Below are 20,157 nucleotides of genomic sequence, written 5' to 3' on the forward strand. Positions count from 1 at the left end.
GGAGAGAAATGAGGGGTTGTCGCTTTAGGGAGCCTTTGCATTTTCTATTTTTTAAGACAAAACTTTTCTGCAACAGAAATAAACATGACTTCACCATGCTTACTTCCCTGATCAATATTTTTAGCATAGGTAAAATTAGACAGTTATTAGTTAATGGTTAATTACACAGAATCTAGTCTATCAGAGGGACACCAACAGTACAAAAAACCTAAAATTTCCTTTTTTTAGAGTCTTCTTCCATATCAACATAGATAAATGAAGTATCACGTCTATGTTTTATTAATACTGTTTTAATTTTGCACCTCATTAGTTTTACACTGTGAAGGCAGAACTTGATGGTTAGAAATCACAGCGTCTTCACTTGTTAACTTCTTAGCATGACAAAGTGTTCACAACAAACTTCTCAGGATTTTAGGACCAAGTTAAGCCATAATGACAAAAACACACAGCTTTAAAGGAAGCAGACAGAGAAGAAGCAAGACAGTGTCATCTTCCAAACACTGGCACAACAAAAATCAACCTAATGCAACTTGCATCCCTCTTACTGCATAGGCCAAGAAGAGGAAAAGCTTTAACTTGTGGTTGTTTAAAACAGATTCTCATCCCTGCAGGTAGACCAAACTGGTTTTAAAGACCTACAGTCTTTAAAAGGGAAACTTCATTCTGTAGTTCACTGGTGCCTGATGTTAAGACAAACAAGATGCAAAGCATATCCAAGAACAGCATAAGAAGCAATATATGAATACAACCTCTCTTGCATTTCTAACACTCTGAAATTGCCTAATATTGCAGTTGTATCAATTGAACACCCTTTCCCAAGGCATTACATCAAACAAGCTACATCACACCCCTTAGAAAACCAGTAATTCACTGTTTCATCTGCTCCCCCAGTGGCCCACTAGCAAGAGGCAGCCATTACCAAGTCGAGGCTAGCAGTGGATGACATGGAGCCTTGAGATTCCCGTCTGTAGGACAATCCATTGGACTGAAAAGAATCTGTTTGTGCAAAGAACCAGCAATCAGTAAAGAGCCTTATTTCATTATTTATTCTAATTCCAACAACTATTTCAAATATTAGCTTGCTGGGTCACAAATTTTTCTTTTTCCATTAAAAGGAAAGAAGCCACCAAATCTTTATACTGTGCCCAGAAACATGAAAACCAAAGCAACTTTTGGTCAAGTGTTTCTCGGTTATGAATACCCCTGAATAAATCCACTTGTTTTATATCAAAAAAAAAAAAAAAAAGGAAAAAATCTTAGCTTTGTTAACTAGATTTAACAAAATTTCAATATTTCATCTTAAAAAATATTCTACCTTTTCAGATATTCTCAAGGGAGATAAATATTTTTTAAAGTGAAAGTATGGTGTTAGGACACTAAAATCTAAGACAATTACTAGTCACTTTCAGAAGGTTATGTCCATGATCTCAGCAAATGACTCTGATGTCTCTTCACGTATAAATATACTAAGAACACCCAAATTATCCATATGATCAAAGCTATCTTGTGGGTTTGGGCATTACCAGAAGCAAAAACTACATTATCAAATATGGATCAAATTTGGTGCTTTGCTGTAATTTTTTCATTATTTTTAACTCAACAGAATAATTTACTCCAAAACTTTCATCTCCACTAGAGGCCACATGCAGGTGCTTTCATAAGGGAACTCTTCCTTAAACTCTCAAACATAATTAAATAACAAAACAGCAGGTTACAAGGGCTTTCACACCTCTCTGACTCTCCTTTTTTCATTTTAGTCAGGGAAGGTGAAAACAGATGGTGACTGTTCAAAAGTGAACATACCTGTGTGTTACTGATAAAAGAAAGAAAAGTAGGATAATGCAGATGGAGGAATTTTTAAATAGCTGTAACTATAGCAGTATTTGCTGTACTGCTCCTGGACTTTTCAGTAAAGATTTGAAATTATCTTTCTATAAAAATAGCAGCTCTCTGCTTGAAAAAGCAATTACCAGCACACAGAAAGGCAGAATGTTCCAAAACGTAAAAAAAAAAAGTCTTGTGGAAGTCAGTAAAAACAAATTTAAATATTGTCATATTTTTATCTATTTACTTGTACATCTTCCTCAACACTGCAGCAATACTAACCAAACTATGGCCTTCTGACTTGACAGTTCCTTTCCTCTGTCACTCCCAAGAATGCACTTAGATAGCAACTAATCATGGTGAGATTAGTCATATCTGTTGCTGAAACAACCTTGAAACAAAGCAGAATGTCATACTCACCGTTTGGATAATCACCATTTTCTCTTCTCTTCTGTGATTTTCCCAAACTCTTACTTCTTGACCACGAGAAGAACGTTCCCCTCTTTTTCTTCTCAGTGTCCTCCTCTCCTGACTCTTCATTTAAAGATCTTCCTGACTTTGACTTACCACTTAGCTATCACCAAAAGACAAATCACTGGTTGGATCACAGGTGTGAGTATATTGTCTAAAATAAACCTTCCCACACTTCTTCCTAAAACAAGAGTGTGATGGCCAGGTTAGCTGCCTTCTTTACCCCACGCACAAGTGTCTGTGCCAGCATCCCTCTCAGCAGCAATCAAAAAATAAAACCAAAAAAAACCTCATCAGTGGCAACAAAAAGAAATACAGAGATGGAAATGTGCTGCTTGGTAGGGAGTACAAAACAGTAGCTGGAAACAAGCCATGGAGAGCCACAGCAAATATGAAAGAACTGTCCCCAGCTCACCGTAATGCCTAAGTTAATGTGGAAAGGCCATTTGTCTTGCTTTTAAAACACTGAATTTCACTTTGGTATTTTTCCTAGGCTAGGCTTGAACATGAACAGCTTTCAAAAACAATGACAAAGTACTGTTTAACATTTACAAGTATAATCAAGTATTTATTAGAGTTGAAGAATACAAATGTCAGGAGTGTTTGATATTAAACTAAACTTGCTTTTAACAAGCTAGTATTCTTGTTAGATTATTAGAATTTCCTTGAAATCCTACTTTTTAAAGGTTCCATCATAGAATACATAATGGCAGATGGGGTAATCTGTAGTGATTGACATGAAAAATGAAAAGTTATAATTTACCCATACAGTTATGTAATGCTATGGTGGTATTATCTACAAGAAGAAAAAAATAAACCCTAAATAATGTCAAGGGATCAGTCAGTAAGACTACTGGTCTAATTTTTAAGCAACTGTACTTATTTAACACAGAATTATCTTAGTTTAGTAGAAGCTAAGAAATTAAAAACTACCCTCTGCCCAAATGAGTAAGTTTAGGTTAAGCCTTCTCCAAAACTTCTCATAAAATGTCTCCTCTCAGCAAAGGTTAAATTATCACATCTTAATTCCCATATTCAACTTCTGAACAGGTGCATTAACAAAATAACCCTTACTTTTCATTTGTACACATATAGTTAAATAATGATGAAGATTTAAAATTATATTCAGCAATTCAATATCTAGGAAACTGATTCAAAGGCAAGGATAAAAAATAAGTATATTCTTGAGTACATAAAATTTTGCAATTGTACTTGCCAGCACCTCTAACCACACATTTTAATTTTATTTTATATGTTCTCTTTGATTTTTCTAAAGAACTTGGAAAACATTCTTTAAAAACACATTTTTGTGATAACAACAATGCAGAAGTCACCTTTTTTGGTGTGGACATGTTGGACTTGTCTGAACTGACGCTGTGTTTAGAAGTGGGGCTGCTGGGAACACGCTGAGGATCAGGAAGAGGACGTCCTTCCACTTCAGCTAAGATGCACTCTTGGTACAGGGGGGATTTGAGGAAGCGAGTGTAGCTATCAAACTTCATCAAGTTAAATATCTGAAATTAAACCACAATGGATAATGGATACATACATTACATCAAGAAAATGAAGCTCGTTTGCAACAGGAAGCTCCCATAAAATTTAGGATATCAGGCTGTAAAACAGCATAGGTGTGACACTGTTGAGACCTGGCTAAATACACTGCACCCATTTTAAAGTGAAATATAATTTGATCTATTTCCTTATTACAGATTCAGAAAATAAGTTATGATTTGTGCAAACTGCAAGCTGAGATGCTGTAGAGTCTTGACAACACCATCCTCTCTCACTGCGTTGATGCCATTCTGTGTGGAGCACGCAGCAAACTGGCCATTTAAAACATTTTAAAGGTCATTACACTAGCACTATGTGACAGCACTAAGTTATACAGGTATGTTTTAAGGTAGCTTTGAACAAGAAAAAACCACACAAGTATGATATAATCACAATCTGCAATAATACACAATTACACAAAGTTAATTGCTGATGTGAGGAGAAGCTGAGAGTCCTTTGCAGCACACAAAATGCTCACAGAGTCACAGAATCATTTAGGCTGGAAAAGACCTCGAAGATCATCACATCATTAACCCAGAACTGACAAGTATTAACATAAAACCATAGTCATGTGCCCAATGATAAGGAAAAAACCCATCAGTATCTCTGGACAATTCAATAATCAAGGTGCTGTAGATCTTGAAAGAGAACAGTTTACATTAAATGACCAACATTTATCTTTAACCACAGAGGAAGAAAGCAGCTCTATACCAGGCCTGGAGCAAATATCTGAAGCTGATTTAACCAAAGCTAAATTTATGAAAGTGAAAAAGAGCTTTTTCTTACAGGCTAAATAATGTTTAAAGTTTTTGTCCCATTTTTGAAAATTTGCTGCTTTAAGTGAATCCATACTTTTAGCTCTATATCTCCTCCCATAATCCAGTTCATCTGAAAAAACAGCAGGAATGGCTACTTCTTTGAACATGACAAATTCCCCACAAGCAAAGGAAGGACTTTCCTTTATACTCTTGGGAAGGCCATAACCCTGAGCAGGTTATGGCATTCCCAAGAGTATAAAGGAAAGTCCATCACTGAGTGGCCATTTGCAGATGGAAACCATGCTTCAGACTGTGCAGACACACCCTTCTCAACAGGCTTTAGCCCAAAACTCATTTTGTCAACAGCAAGCTAGAGCAGAGAGAACTTGATCCTGCAGAGTCACAGAAACCTAACTCACACTGAATGCCAACTTCCATGGTTTTGACTTTCCCCTCTGTACATTCCCATTCCTGCTTAGCTGCTGCCTTTTAATGCACTGTTTTCCACATGGTAAGCTATGGAAAAATACTTCTGTATATGCTACCTTTGACAGTCTGCAAATTAAACATACTTAATACAGCAAAAAAATTACAGCCTTCTAACTTGGCTGGACAGAGTCATGAGAGGGTAACTAATTAACCTTGAGCTGATTATCATCTGCCCCATGTTTCTAGCCCACACTACAGCCATGATTTCCTATATTTAGAATTATTATCATATTTGCATATCTTAATGATTTCCCAATTATTGGGAAAAGGCTAGCAGATGCTAGTTCTTCTTCTTACAAATGAGAAACATATATTTTAAAAGCATAATTTGAAATTTTCCAATAAACAAGAGTAGAAAAACTTACATTGATTATCAACTCTACATGAAGTACAGGCTAAGTTATTCTTATTTTAGTATGTTCAAGTGACCTACACTGCCCTCCATCCCAAAACACTGAAAATGCTTGTTCTTATTCAATTTACAAAAGGGAACAACATCCTAACTAGGTAGTTTGGCTGCATCCACATTGCCATTACAGCCTCTAATGACAAGATCATGGACAAATTTGTCAGGACATAGACAGAAAGCAACTTCCAGGGGTATTCCCAACAGGCAGTGCTTGAAAGAGAACGGTCTGAAAGTGTTTCCAAAGCATTTTCCCACACACTTGTGCCACTCCTCTGCAGCCTTCAGCAACACTCCCCATTCCTCAGCATCACACTCATCCAACCACCACCACAGAGCAGCACCCTTGCACCCTGTGGTCAGTGCTCAAATCTAAAAAATCTTGTGAAAGACCACAAAAGCAGAGCTTTCACTTTATTAAGGTTGTGCCACCAGCATGAGCTGAAATCTGTGGGTGTGTTGCAGTAACTACACAACCCACAGCTGTGTGTTATCACGTGGTGCCATCCACCAAGACCACAAACTGGCCTGAAGAACCACTCCCTGAAACCAAGAAATTCAGGGCCACCAGCACTGCCCTCAGCCAGACAGCACACCACAGCACCTCAGCCAAGCTCCAAGGGCACGTCCTGCAGCAGAAGGAACTCTCATCCTGCCTCACTTCATTTTCCAGTGACAGGAATGGGTCTGACTGAGGGGTCTCACTGAGGCACTGACAATTTGAGGTAAGAGATCAGGTACAGAGAGGCCTCGTGGCTGGGACTGGACCCACAGCAGGGCTTCTCATGAGCATTTTCTCCCTCACTATGAGCCCTCCTACCAAGGATGCAGCATTTTCAAAGGGACAAAACCTGCATCAACCCTGCCACCTGACTCATCAGGTACTCCACCAAGCAAATGGGAGAGGATAAAGAGGAATTCAGGCACAGTCTTCACAACACCAGGATGACAAATGCATGAAAAAATGTCTGGGAAGGTGGTGACTGCTAATTCCCACAGAAGGCTCAGGCTTGGGAGGTGCAGAAGGAGTAGTTGTAATGCTGGAAGCCACCAGACCAGCAGTCAGACCCACCTTTCCATCCCCACTTTGCAGGAGGATGACACTATGCCCTGCTGCTCAGATTGCCCAAAAGCACGTGGTCTGAGATGGTGCCAAGGTTGAGGCCTGGTTCATTAAACCTATGGCCTTGATTTCAAAATGGTGATATCAAAACTACTTCTACTAATAAACTGGTAGGGTGGAAGAGTTACCAAAGAGATGACTTAGGGGAAAAAACCCCTAGAAACTTAAATTCTACAGGAAATGTAAAGTGTTTCTTGTTACTGCATAACTGTTCTGATTACCAATAATTATTTAAAATACATCCACTTCAGAGGTCTTCAGATTCCAACAGTTTTAAAATCTCTTTGCCTGACAGTAGTACTAAAACTTAAGAGAACTCCCTTGATACAGCATTTTAAAAACCAAAACTAGACACTATTTCTGTACTCAGCTCTCCACTAAAGAAAAGAAAAGCAGCCATATGCAAACACTCTATGCAATGGTGCTGCAACACATGGAATTATTTACTTGCACTAAACCCTCATTTCAATAATAGCACTTTTCAGATTATTTTTTACTTAAGTAAAAATTTTCTCTCCACATTAACAGAAAAACGGCCAAGCAGCCTTTTTTCTATTCTTCTAACAGAGTCTAAAACATACAGCATGTAAAACTAGTTTTATAGATTATAAAGGAAAAGATAACAGATAAAAACATAGAGCATTCATGGTTACTATGGTTACCTGAAGTTGCTGTTCCTTGAACATATCTGGATGGGGAGAATTGAGAATATCATCTGCCAGCTGTGCCTGGCTGTCAATATTAACTGGGGTTGTAGCTTTGCTACACAAGAACTTAGTAAAGATCTCCCGAGCCCTGTAAGAAAGCTACAGAAAATAAAAGTTAAATGTATGTTGGTTTTAAAACCATAATTTTAGCTAGGCATTTGTTACTCTGATACATTCCACCCATAAATAGATAGCTACTCCTGAATCTTTTATGTATGTATTTTTCATGTATCAGCTTTTGCAAGTTTTAAGTAGATAAATAGGGGTTTTTTCATTATGATTACAAACATTCATCAAATATTTCTTGAACAGTAAAAGTTGTCCTCCAAATGAAAATTAAACTAATCAAGCAGTGAAGCACAGCAAGTATTTTGGTAAAAGAAGAGTAGATTTTTTAAAATTTTTAGACCTCTTATGTAACAGTGACTATTTAAATACATCCTCTAAGATTAAATTTCTAGAAGTGAGAAAAAGGTAAAAAAAAAAAATATATATATATATATATGAATATTTACAGTTAAAACCACTCATTTTTAACTTGTTTATTTGAAACACCTACATCATGAGAATAATGAAAAACCCACCAAGTTGAGCCCACAGCCCTTAAGGGTGCTATTCAGAAAATACTTTGTTTGAAGACAGAAGAAAGTAGAAGGAAAAAATCTCATTAGCAGACAAAAGAGGTAAGAGGGACTTGGAAGGTGAAACTGTTTCCACCAACAAACCTGACACATGACTAGGTTTGGCTGTGGTGTAGACAGAAATGCTGCCAACCTGTACAGAGTTCAAAATTCATCCAAATTACCTGACCAATGTAGGATTCCCTCAAAAGGATGAGATGGAGATTCTCATAATTCGTGAACAAACATGAGAGCCCTGCCCTCTGAGCAGCAGATAATTAAGTTATTTAGAAACACAGTCTTGGTTGGTGGAGGCAGGCTAGCTCAAAGAGTGAAGAGGCCTCTCCCTGACATGGCAAATTAACTTGCTATGCACTGGGCTACTACCACTGCTGGCCATGTGCAACATCCAGGATACCTCACCTCAGTTTTACAGAGCTACCTCTGCATTTTGCTGCAGTTTAAGCACATCCAAATTCTTAAACTTAGGTCATGCCACCCTATTTTAGTGATGTCACAGTACACAGAGCAAGCACAGCTCCATTAGTTTCAATAACCTTGAAGAAGTAATAATTTTTGAAGAAGCAACACAAGGTACTGCAGTACAACATTAACTTACCTCTTTTTTATCATGTGCAGGTACATGGTTAAAATATTCACAGGCCTGCCAAAATAAAATATTTTCTTCGCTAAATTCTTTCCGTAGAAATTCCTAGGGGAAAAAATAAGCAAATAAATAAATATCTCAAAGAAAAGTTGCTTGCCAGCTTAAACAACATATATATAATGCTTGGAAAGCTTGCATAAATGTAAGTTTCAATCAATCAGTCTCACAATCCAGTTTTTTTCTAAATGAAAAATCAATGTATGTCCAATACATACCTGGTGCTCCCCCACTTTCCCCTGTCTTTTTAAATGTGTACATTTAGAAGAATACATCAAGTTACAATCAAATCATTTGCAAGTACAAAATTTGAAATGTCATGCTAAGTAGTGCATAAACTGGTGAATACATTTTAAATAAAAATTTAAATAGTTTATAAACTAGATTTAAAGGTGACACTTTAAACTGTCTTTAATTGCAGTTCTTCTGATATAACAGAGTAGATGTTTATCAAGAAGTGCCCATTATCAATCCTGGAGTCATTACAGTGTCTTTTTTATCACACGGCAGCTATAAAAAAAAAATATATCACTGTTCACGGTGTTTGATGTGGTTACATGGTTTCTCTTTGGAAAATACTCACTGAGAGGAAAATAAAATATCTCCCAGTACAACATAGAATAATCAGGACCTTGATATTACAGCATCCTAAAGCCCAAATGAACACTGGTACTGATTCAGTTGGAAAACTCTACAATTACAAACTGTCCTGTATTCAAATCTGTATAATTCAATATTCTCTCAGCATCTTAAAAGAATTTTAACCATCAGGGGAAAATAAAGACAAAAAAAAAATAACCTGATCCACCACAAAGTTCACTCAATCATCACATGGGTATCAGTGAAGCTTCCTTATCATACAAAGCAGCCTCAGAAAGCTGTGTAAGAAGAATCTCCACAGAAATAAACTTAAGTTTATTTGTGCTTTTCAGATTTACATAAGAGTTTAGGGAGTCCAGCTGTAAGAAAGCAATTGAGATAAACTACAATACAGGGAATCTAAATGCCCAAGCCAGCTCTGAATTTAAAGTTGTTTGGATAAACAAGCTGAGACACCAAAAGCATAAAAGACAATCCTGAGAGTAGTGAGGGGAACATTTCTATACTTTACATGTAATTACATCTTTAAAGAGAATCAAATGAGTGAGCAAGAACCGGAACACAACTGCCTACTTCCCCCTTGGCACACTCTCTGTGAACCCAGAGTCCATCTCCACTTGCTTCCTCATGGCCCCAGGATTTGGGCACAGCTGGCTGTCCAACAACTCAGCTTCTCCAGGAGGGCTGAGTGGTGCTCCAGCTGGAACATCAGGCAGCCAAGCAGGCGTCACCCATGGCTGGGAAGCTGCAGAGGCTGCCCTGAACCCCTCAAAGGGGGAACCTGAAAGCAGCTTCACCTCCTGGCTGACTGCTCTAAGCAGCAGCTATTATGCAAAGCTTGAGTATTTGCAAAACATGCAAAATCTCTCCTACTTAGAGAGCAATTCCTGCTCTGTGACAAAGCTGTCCTCAGGAAAGGCAGATGCTGGATCCCACATGCTGTGGAACCCTAAATTAAATGCTGGTGCCTCAATGTTCCTGGATACTGGCAGCAATCTGTAACTGCACAGTGTTATGGCAACCAGGTTAATAGATCTAAGCAATGGCTCTGGACATCTCCTGGGCCTCAAGAAAATGGTGGTGCACACAATAAACTTTAACATTCCCTAATTGTTTTCTTAAGTTGGTATTTGCTTAAGACATGTGCTTTTGCAATGTCTACCAAAAGAAGCTCTAATTAGAATAAAATGCAGGGGAAAAGCAAAACTTACAGAATATCTGAGGTTGGCTTTTGCTGAAATGAAGTCTACCTTTAACCTTTTAATCTGAACACTTATTAAAATTATATGAGCTACTTTTTACATTTATAATGTAAGTTTTGAAGTATCATAGCAGCTAAAAATTTAATGCAGCAATTTCCTAAGTGTACACAAATTTACCAGAGGTTTACAACAATTAGAACCAAGTCAACTGAACTTTCAGTAGGAGCTCCATGAACTACTTCATTTTTTAGATGGACTTTAACATCAGATCAGAACTGTAATTTTTTTTCCAGCCTGACAAGAAGTCTCAGTATGAAAGCAGAAATGCTATTAACTCTCAGACTTCTCTGCTAAACTAAGCAACACAATATCCAGGATGTATTATTTTGCTTTCCTCTTCTCTGTTTCCACAAACAGATGTTCACTGCTAATGTGGGCTCCCCCACCAGTTAACATGGAAGTCTGCTTATTGACCATTGTGATCTCTTAATACTTTTGTAACAAGCAAAAGAGTCTTTCTGAGTTACTGCAGATTCCAATAACCTACCTTTCCTATACCACACATTTCTTTATATTCTCATTGGGAAAATTACTTGGGCAGCACTACCTATCCCTGTGTAACACATTCAGAATCAGGAACACACTCTCAGTGCAACAAAGCAAAAGTGTGTACCCTCAGTTTCCTTGCAAAATAGAGATGATGCTATTTACAGTAAATGTACTGTGCAGAACAGTATTTATGCATTGTGAAGTATTTATGCTTTGGAAGTACTCAGCATTACTCCTTCAAGTTGCAGTTTTAGCCAGTGCTCTTAACTATCATAACTACTTCCAAAAAGTATTTCTAAACACCTTTTGCAGGAAAATAAGCCACTTTATCATTGAAAACATCTTCTATGTGGCTTCCAGTGTTTCAGGAGATAGATATAAATAACAACCCATTCTTAGGAAACTACCAAAAGTACTTCCTTCTTCTTGTACAAAGGCTACAGATACAAAAAAAAAAAAAAAAAAAAAAAAAAAAAGCCAAAAAACCAATTTTACAAAATGGGGAAGCATTCTAAAAGTTCCCAGACAACTCCAAATATAGCAGAAGTTTCAGGTGAAAATGGAAGCTATGCAGAGATGCATGGCAATCTGAATATTACGATGAACTTTTACTCAACTGCCAACCTCTGTAAGCTCAGAAAGACGCTCAGGTAACAACAGAGCATGAATGAACTCCTCTCTCTTGATCTGTGCAAGGAGAGCGTCAAGGAAAAAAAAAAAAGAATGCAAGAAAATTACTGCAGCAGTATCAGGTATTTTGGAAAGCCTCTCACTGTGCCTCAAAACTCACCGAGAAATATTTAACACCAACAGAGTCCTGCAGAAGCCTCTCAAAGGACACGGCCCAGCTGGCAACTCTCCGCTCGCGCAGGCGCCGGCAGCTCTGCACGCTGGGGAGGCTGGCATTGCTGCTGAGGCTGTTCTCACTGATGCAGTCCTTCAACTCAGTGCTGTTCAGCTCTGCCAACCAAGGAAATCACAGCTGTCAATAAAGTACTATTCAGGATTGTTCATTTGGTTTATCACACCTCCTGCTCAAGCTCACAGTGGTGCAGACTTCTAAATATCCTTCTCCATTTTTAGTAAGAGCACCTGCATAGGAAAAAACCCACCCCAAACGTCTCTCAAATTTCTTCTGTTCTACTGCAAAGAAAACCGAATGAGTGTCTTAACAGCAGTCCCCTGACAGAAGCAGAAGGAACAGGCCCAAAATAAAATCTTTTTTTTTTTTGTTCCACAAAATAAAATACATTTTCCGCTTTATATTTCTCACACTATAGACTGCACTCCTTCAGAAGATTATCCAAGGAAAGTTGACCTTCAAGCACCCACTGCTCATCAGACGGTGGGCAAAAACCTGTTAGGTGAAAGGAGAGGGCAAAATATCATATACACTTCAACTGGTAGACAGGCAATCTGTGAAATTTTGCATGGAATGACAAGATTCCCATTAATACTGAAGATTTAGGAGAGAAGTCAATTGTGGAAAAGAACATTAGGAAAATTAGATAGTAAGGGATGCCTTTCTCATCCACAGGAAGTAAGAGACATCAAACCATAGATCCTCCATTTATTATGGTTTCTGATAAAAACAGGGATCCCTTCCAGACTGCAGCCAACATACTGGAGTAATCTAGAGACCCCAAGATAAGAATTTACCAGATCCTTTAGATCTTGAAAAAACAGAAATGATTTTTTTTATTCTGAGAAACCAATTAACAAGAACCCAAAAAGAATTCTGGGAAACACAAAAAAACCCCTTGTATAGCTGGCTAAAAATTTCAAGTATTAACCCTAGATCATCTTTGTCATGTCAGTAAACAAAATAGGCACACAAAAAAAATGTAAAAGTGACCATCTGTTCACTGAAGTAGAAAGGGGAAAGAAATGGCTGCTCTAACTAAGAGGGGGAACTGCTTACAGCAGGGCTCCAGTCACAGATTTGTCATTTACTTCTTGCACACCCTTTTACAGGATGATCCTCCACCTCCCAGTGTACACAAATATAAAACTGGGGATGCTGAACTCACAGCTGCACACTCCTAGAGGTGATGTAAGGTTTAATTCACTGTGGAGACACAACTAAAGCTTGAGCTACCTGGTCTGATCTCCCTGCTTTGAGCACAACAGGTTGCCCACAGACAGATGCCAAACTGAATGAGATTCTTTGATGAAGGGATGAAAAAAAATCACAGACATTCAATCATTTGAAAAATTTGCAGTAACAGATGTGAGAAAATAATACCCTCAAATTAAATAGATGGTATATTCAGCAATTTAAAAAGTAAGTATGCAGCTCACTAGAAATGCAATCTGTTGGAGAAAACTGAATTCACAACCATTCAGAAATGGACTGTGCTTCACATGGGTATTTTTATGATTTTCCTCAGTTAATCACTAAGACTAACTAAAGCAATGAGTAATTTCACCAAAAAGACCCTACTTTATATGCTCTCCCAAGGTCTCCTTTCATGTTAGAAGTACTTAAAAGCACTCTGCATTTCCAAACTTCATGTTACAAAACCTTACTGTTCCTCCCTGGAAGTAAGAGCTTTGAAAAACTGCACCACTCAAAACAGTTACTAGCATTGGAAAAAGTGATAAAGATAGTTGTAAAGATAAGAAAAAAACAATTTTTTAAGAGTTACAGAACTTCATTTTTAAACATATTCTTAGCTCAGAAATATTCACAGAGATGTAAGTTAACTACTCCGAGTTTCTATAAGCAAAGCTATTTTTTAAGACAAAAATAAGACAAAGATAGAAAATTAGACGAGGGAAAAACAAAATGTAACTTTGTATTTTCAATAATGATAATATTTAAGGACACTAGTAACAAATCAGGTATATAAATAACTTCCTTCACCTAATCACCATATTAATGAAGTCCAATTACAAACACTCAGCAAATAATGCCAAATTTTCTTATACAAATATTTATACCCTTTTTTCTTTAAGACATATGAAAGAGCATAACCAAGTCAAATGTTCACTTCATTAGAGAATATCTAACCCCAGAGTGAAACTATTGTGAAAGAATTAACATGAATCTGAAGAGAATGATATCTAACTTTATTATGTGTAATATTTTGCTTTAACTCCACAAGTGGATATGTTCTATTTTACAGTCCAGGATATAAATAGACACCCACTTCTTGATAGATCTGGAACAGTTTCAGATACTGCCTCACTCCTGGAGGGTTCAATCCCAGTGTTCTCCAGTGATGAATGATGAAAATTTCCTTGTTCCTTTCAGGCACAGTCAGAAAGGCAAACTCATCCCACATACCAAACCCCTGAAACCTACTTGGCTGACAGAGAGAAATTAGGGAGCAGCCACACCAAGAGCTCAACTCTGGATCCTGGAGTCACAGTGCCTTAGGACTCAGGAGGGACCGGGAAGTGGCAGGCACAGCAATCATCAGCCAGTCAGCATCACCTCCCTCCCATGGCAGGCGTTCAATTTCCCCATGGCAGCCGGGAAACCCAACTGCAATTACAGCCTCCAGTGTTTACACCATGGGTAACTGCTAACTGCCTTTAATTGCTACCAGCTGCCTGCTCTCTCCAGCTCCTCAGAGTTACACTCCTCCAAACTGCACCGGGTTCTCCCTCCTCTGATACACTCCCAGCTCTGGAGATCCCATGAAAACAAACCATCCAAAATAAGACTCTATTTCCAACAGCCAAAGAGCTACTAGCACAGGTCCTCCAATATGTTAACATAGCATTAAGGGATTACTCATTCCCAGTAAACTGTCTCTGTTCTGATAGATTTAATTTGGGTAATTCAGACTATTATCAAAATGAACCATTTTAATTTATACCAAACCCTGGCACAACTTTGGTTTCACTGAATGAAAAAATGCAGTCGGTTTGCTTTTAAAATCTGTAGAGCTTTCTGCTGTGGTACCCATCAAGCTGAAAATAACACAGAAAAGGTTGTTTGCCAAAAAAGGCTTGGTTATTCTAGTTATTTTACCATCCAGATCATCAACAGCAATTAAAAGAGTTACAGCCTAGTGCAGATACACCATTGAGAACTGGAGGAAAAGTCAGACAGAAGGGAAAACACCTCCCCAACTCTACCATCAGTATCCAATTTATCCAATTCACACTTAAATGAAGAGTGTGGCATAATGGCATAATAATATAAGGCATAATACCTGCTCCACTCCTCTTGCAGAGGAATGTTTCCAATGAAAGACTCCAGCATCAGGTTTCCTGACTCTCACAGCTCATGCATTCCTAGGTACGTGCAGCCCACCCTGGACAGCAGGAATGGAGAAACTTTCCAACCCAATCACATATTTCATCTAATGAGCCCTCTGTGATGGTCATCAGAGGAAACACAGAGCCCTGACTCCCACCCTCACATGTCCTCACCGCAGGGCTGTTGTGCAAAGTGGACTCCTCCTCCTCTGCCTCATAAAGTATTTTAAAAAAGAAAAGGAACAGCTGGGAATCTCAGGATGCCAGAGGAGTTTAATGTGAAAAATCCCAGCTCTGCACCAACAACATGGACTGACCAGTGCTGGGAAGTTTCCAAATGCCTGCCCTCCTTTGTCATCACTTCTGGAAACAGCAATTTATCCTGTATTACCTGTGAAAGGAGGCTCCTTGATCAAACATTTCAAATCCCAGGGACCTAACTTTATTTTTGTTCTGCTTAATAGCAGCCATACCTACTGAGGAAAAACTGCTTTGAGTGCAAACTCATTCAGTTTCATTTATTATCATTTGCAAATAAAGAACTAACACAGAATGCTATCTAAAAAATCCTCAAAACACAGTGGTTTGCACTTTTTATGTTTACACATTCCATGGAGGGTCTTGGTTTTATTTATTTTACAAAAACAGCATTATGTAAGAAATACAGGCATTTAATCAACTAAGTCTTGGAAGTATTCAGGATAGGATGGCTTCAGAAATTTTGGTTTAGATAATATAAAGCCATGAGCCTGAATACAATAAATGAAGGCTATTCTGTATGCATTTGTATGTATTTTGCATACATTTTTCAGCCTACAAATACCTTTTTTTTTGTTGTGAGAAGCTAAGCACATTCCTCATAATCACAGGAACGCACACAAATCAAATAATCACTAAATACTTTACCTGGAAAAAGCTGGTAAGAACCACTGTGGTGCCACTTAATGAGATACTTCAAGCCCTTCACTGAAAGCCATCCTTCTGAATCCATACCAGGCTCAGCCGAAACGTCCCGGAACCCATTGGGTGCAGATTAGCCTGACTGCACAGCACATTGTTTGTTCCTCTGCAATTCTGGGATCAGGGAAGCTAACAAAGTTCCCCACAGCAGCTCCTGGGAGCTTCTAACACCATTCTAAACAACTTGATTCTTTACCCTCGCTGCTTCAAGCAGAGGGAAGCAATAGTATACTTAACACAAAGCATTATAAAATGCTACATAAATAATTTAAAGAAAAGACCTTTTGCCACTGCTGCTAAAGGAACTTGAATTATTTATGCTACAGTGGAACACAGCTACAGTGAGCATGCACCACCACCAGAACTGACAAATAAGTCATATACTTGTTAGAGGAAACAATCCATCTGTATTTATAGTGCAAAAAGCATAAACAATGTTTTGCTTTATTTTGCACTTAATTGCAAATTTTTTCCTTACCTTCTTCAGTTACCTTTTAAAATACAGTTTTACATTATTTATTACTGCAAACACCAGATTCCTTACAGAAAGGAAATTTTCCTTACGAAAATTTTTTCCAAGTGGTGAACACTAAAAACAAAAAGCAGCAGAAACCACGGCAAAGTAGTATCTTAGAGAAACGTGTGCACATAGTATCTGTCAGGCTGAAGTATTTCAGCTTTGTGGAACTGATCTCTGCAGGGAACAGCAGGTGAGAACTGACTCAGACATTCTCACTAGCTCAGATACCTCACCACCTCTATCTGGGAGATGAATGATGATGGTACTTCCGTTATAGATCCTTTGACCTTAAGGTTTTTCCTTTCTAAAGTGCCTTCCAGGTATAAATAGCAAAGGCAGACATTAGCAGGGGCCTATTGATCATCCCTGTGACAATTGAGATGGCACAGTGCTGAAAACATCAGGCACAGCCCGCGTGCTGTGTACACACTCCCACAGTCAGCAGCCAGGGACAGTTTTGAGATGGGAAGTCAGAGAAACCTGCTAATTACAGGTCACTGTAGTAATATAAAATGGTTCCTGCTACTCCTGGAGCAGAGGTGCTGCAGATTAGTTGATCTATAGGAGCACCTAATATTGCATCTAAGCTTTATTACAGTTTGCATTCTGATTGTCTGTAATTAATTACACAAATCAATTACAGTTAAGAGCTGCCACTGGTCAGCACATCTGGAAACAACACTAATTTACACATCAGCTATCTTACAATGCCCAAGTGCAGAGTTTTGGCTGATAAGAACCTCCCAGCCTTGCACAAGCTGGGATGTAAAATATAAAATAAACACAAAGGGGGAGATGGTTTCCAGGGCTGAGCTCTAACACAATAAAAGCCATGACAAAAATCCTCATTGACTTTGGAAGGAAAATGTACAAAGAACTGTTGTGCCTCCCACCATACTGAAGAGATGTCTATAAACACATAATTGCTTTTCACACAATTACAATTTAAATTGAATTTTCTTCCCAAACTAAAGCTTAACAACAGTATTTATAGACTCTAGTTATATGTACAAATGCTAATAGTAACTAATAATACCAAGCAGAAGAGAAGGTCCTGGAGAGACCTTAGAGCACCTTCCACTACCTAAAAGGGGTACAAGAGAGCTGGAGAGGGACATCTGAAAAGAGCAGACAAAGGGCTTTAAACTGAAGGAGGGTAGATTTAGATTAGATATTAGAAATTTTTCACTGTGACAGCAATGACAACACTGCAACCGGCTGCCCAGGGAAACTGCAGATGTTCCATCCCTGGAAGTGTCAAGGCCAGGTTGGATGGCAGGGGGCTGGAACAAGCTGACCTTTACAGTCCCTTCCAACCCAAATCATTCTGTGATTCTGGGATGACAAAGATTTAGTCTAGGATGGGAAGTATGCAGTGCTGTACTAATGGTTTCACTGGTGAAAATGTCTCTAATCTAAACATACCCTAAAATGTCTAAGTCTGTGGATCTATTTGTGTATTAGTGAGATTAAGGAAAACTGAAAAAATTTCAGCACTGTACCATACTCAATGAAAGTAAATGCTAGAAAATATAATTCACACATGAATCACAACTTTTTACTCAATGCAGCTCAAGATGAATTAGGAATTCATTTAATTTCACTCTTTCTGGTTACAGTCTCTCTGGCTCCTTTTTCCAACCCACTATCTGGGTATTTAAGCACTGATTTGATATTATTCAATATAGTTCAACTACCACTTTTTACACAAATTATCCCCCTTCTTAAGTACTATTTAACAATGAAGGGAGAGTTCATGTTAAATTCTGAACTAGCTAAAAAAATAGGGAATACAACTCAGCAGAAAACAGCACATAACTTCTAGGCTGTTTTTTCACCTCTGTGACTTTATGTGGCCCTTAGATTTCATGAGTTAAAAATACTGTATAGAATTAATTGTGAAAACAGTTACCTAAGGATTTGGAATAAGACACAAATCATATTGGAAGACCTAAAAATAAATGGAATTTTTAAAATAAATTTTTAGCTGGAAGGATAAAAATCTTGACATTATTATTCTGTGAATACTACCACAGGGATTCCCAAGTCTGGATAGGCAACAAAATAACTTTCATAAACACAGAACAAGACCCCTCATGGAAACAAGACACAAGTACTAAAAAATGATCAATCAAATTTTTGGTCCTCAACAACTACATACACAATCAGAAAGTCTGTGGTCTGCTCTGATTTTCATATCAAGGTAACATGTGGAGGGAAAAAAAAATACATATTTTTCTCAGAAAAACACAGGCTACATTTTAGAAATAGAAAGCAGAATAAACACTATTATTTTCTGGTTTGTTGTTTTATCACTTTGTGGACAAGACAGATACAACACAGAGTCCACTTCTCATCCAGACAGAAGAACAGTAAAGCATCAGACTGTGTCAGCAGCAGAGAAGAAGAATACCTGACAAAGTCAGCCACTGGAAAATGGCTCCAGCAAAAGGACCCGAACAGTAATGTTTTTCTAAAGTGCAGTTTTAATCTTGCAAGAAATCAGAAATTAGGATATGAAGAAGTTCTGTAAATAGTATTGCTAATTTTCATTTACATTTGCATATATTATAAAAAAATTATCCTTAGCTTTCCAAATATTTTTTCCAGTTTCACTGCACTGATTACAGGAACACAGCTTGTTCCCTTTTGCCCTTTTTATTTAATAAATCTGTCTTGTAATGTTGTCAAAGAACAGCAAACACAAAAATACATGAGTTTTTCTGCAGGATCAAGTGAACCAACTCCTGACAAAGACGACAAGGAGAAAATCCATTTCCTTTATACCCTCCACTATAGAAATTCCTTTATTCGATTAAGGAAGCCTTTTTAAACTGTTTCAATTAACTTCAAAGCTTCAGAGAAATCATCTTCTAATGTTTAACAAAGAGTGGACATCCTTTAAAACATTAAAGGCATGTTAAAATCAAAACAAACCAGCTTATGTGCAATAAAGAGGAGTTTACTTAGAAGTATTCCAGAAATGCAAAAGCTCCATGCTGGGATTTTACAAATATCAAATTACTTACCCCCTTCTCAAAAAGGATCACACTTAACAAAGTTCAACCTCAGCAAATGTACCAACACATCTTACAACTCAGAAGCTAGAGCATCTCTTTAAAAGCAAACAAGGTATGTAAAGGACAATAAAACAGAGAATGAGATTTTATCTACCATCCAAGTACACAGAGTCTACCAGCTCTGCCTCTATTATTATAGAAGAAGCCTAGTTATAATAAAAATGTGCATATATAAATGTACCAAAAAAATATTATGCAAATAAACCAGTGAAAGTATGTGAACACAAGCCTGCAATATTTTCACTGGCACAGTTCCCAAAGCAGCCACAGAGTTCTGCACCACCTTGGACTTACATCTTATAATATATCACATAATTTACCACATATTATATTGCTTAATGTGGAAAATTGATTATTTTTCATTATAAAAGTAAAAACAAGCTTCAGCTTACCTCCATCAGAAACAGTTGCTGACTGCAAT

General features: G+C 37.8%; 1 protein-coding gene across 5 annotated transcripts in view; it reads right to left on the reverse strand.

Annotated features, from left to right (window-relative positions):
* Positions 1 to 20,157, reverse strand: part of RGS12 (regulator of G protein signaling 12) — an 85,666-nt gene that overhangs the window by 23,566 nt on the left and 41,943 nt on the right. For all 5 annotated transcript variants that reach the window (XM_030238867.2, XM_030238866.2, XM_018924568.3 and 2 more), the window contains 7 exons: positions 20,129 to 20,150; positions 11,755 to 11,924; positions 8,569 to 8,661; positions 7,285 to 7,428; positions 3,630 to 3,809; positions 2,245 to 2,398; positions 920 to 996 (listed from right to left, as the gene is read on the reverse strand). In XM_030238867.2, coding sequence (XP_030094727.2) covers positions 920 to 996; positions 2,245 to 2,398; positions 3,630 to 3,809; positions 7,285 to 7,428; positions 8,569 to 8,661; positions 11,755 to 11,924; positions 20,129 to 20,150 — 840 coding nt within the window. The remainder of the gene's footprint in view (positions 1 to 919; positions 997 to 2,244; positions 2,399 to 3,629; positions 3,810 to 7,284; positions 7,429 to 8,568; positions 8,662 to 11,754; positions 11,925 to 20,128; positions 20,151 to 20,157) is intronic.

The sequence above is a fragment of the Serinus canaria genome, chromosome 4 (genome assembly GCF_022539315.1).
Source record: "Serinus canaria isolate serCan28SL12 chromosome 4, serCan2020, whole genome shotgun sequence".
NCBI lineage: Eukaryota > Metazoa > Chordata > Aves > Passeriformes > Fringillidae > Serinus > Serinus canaria.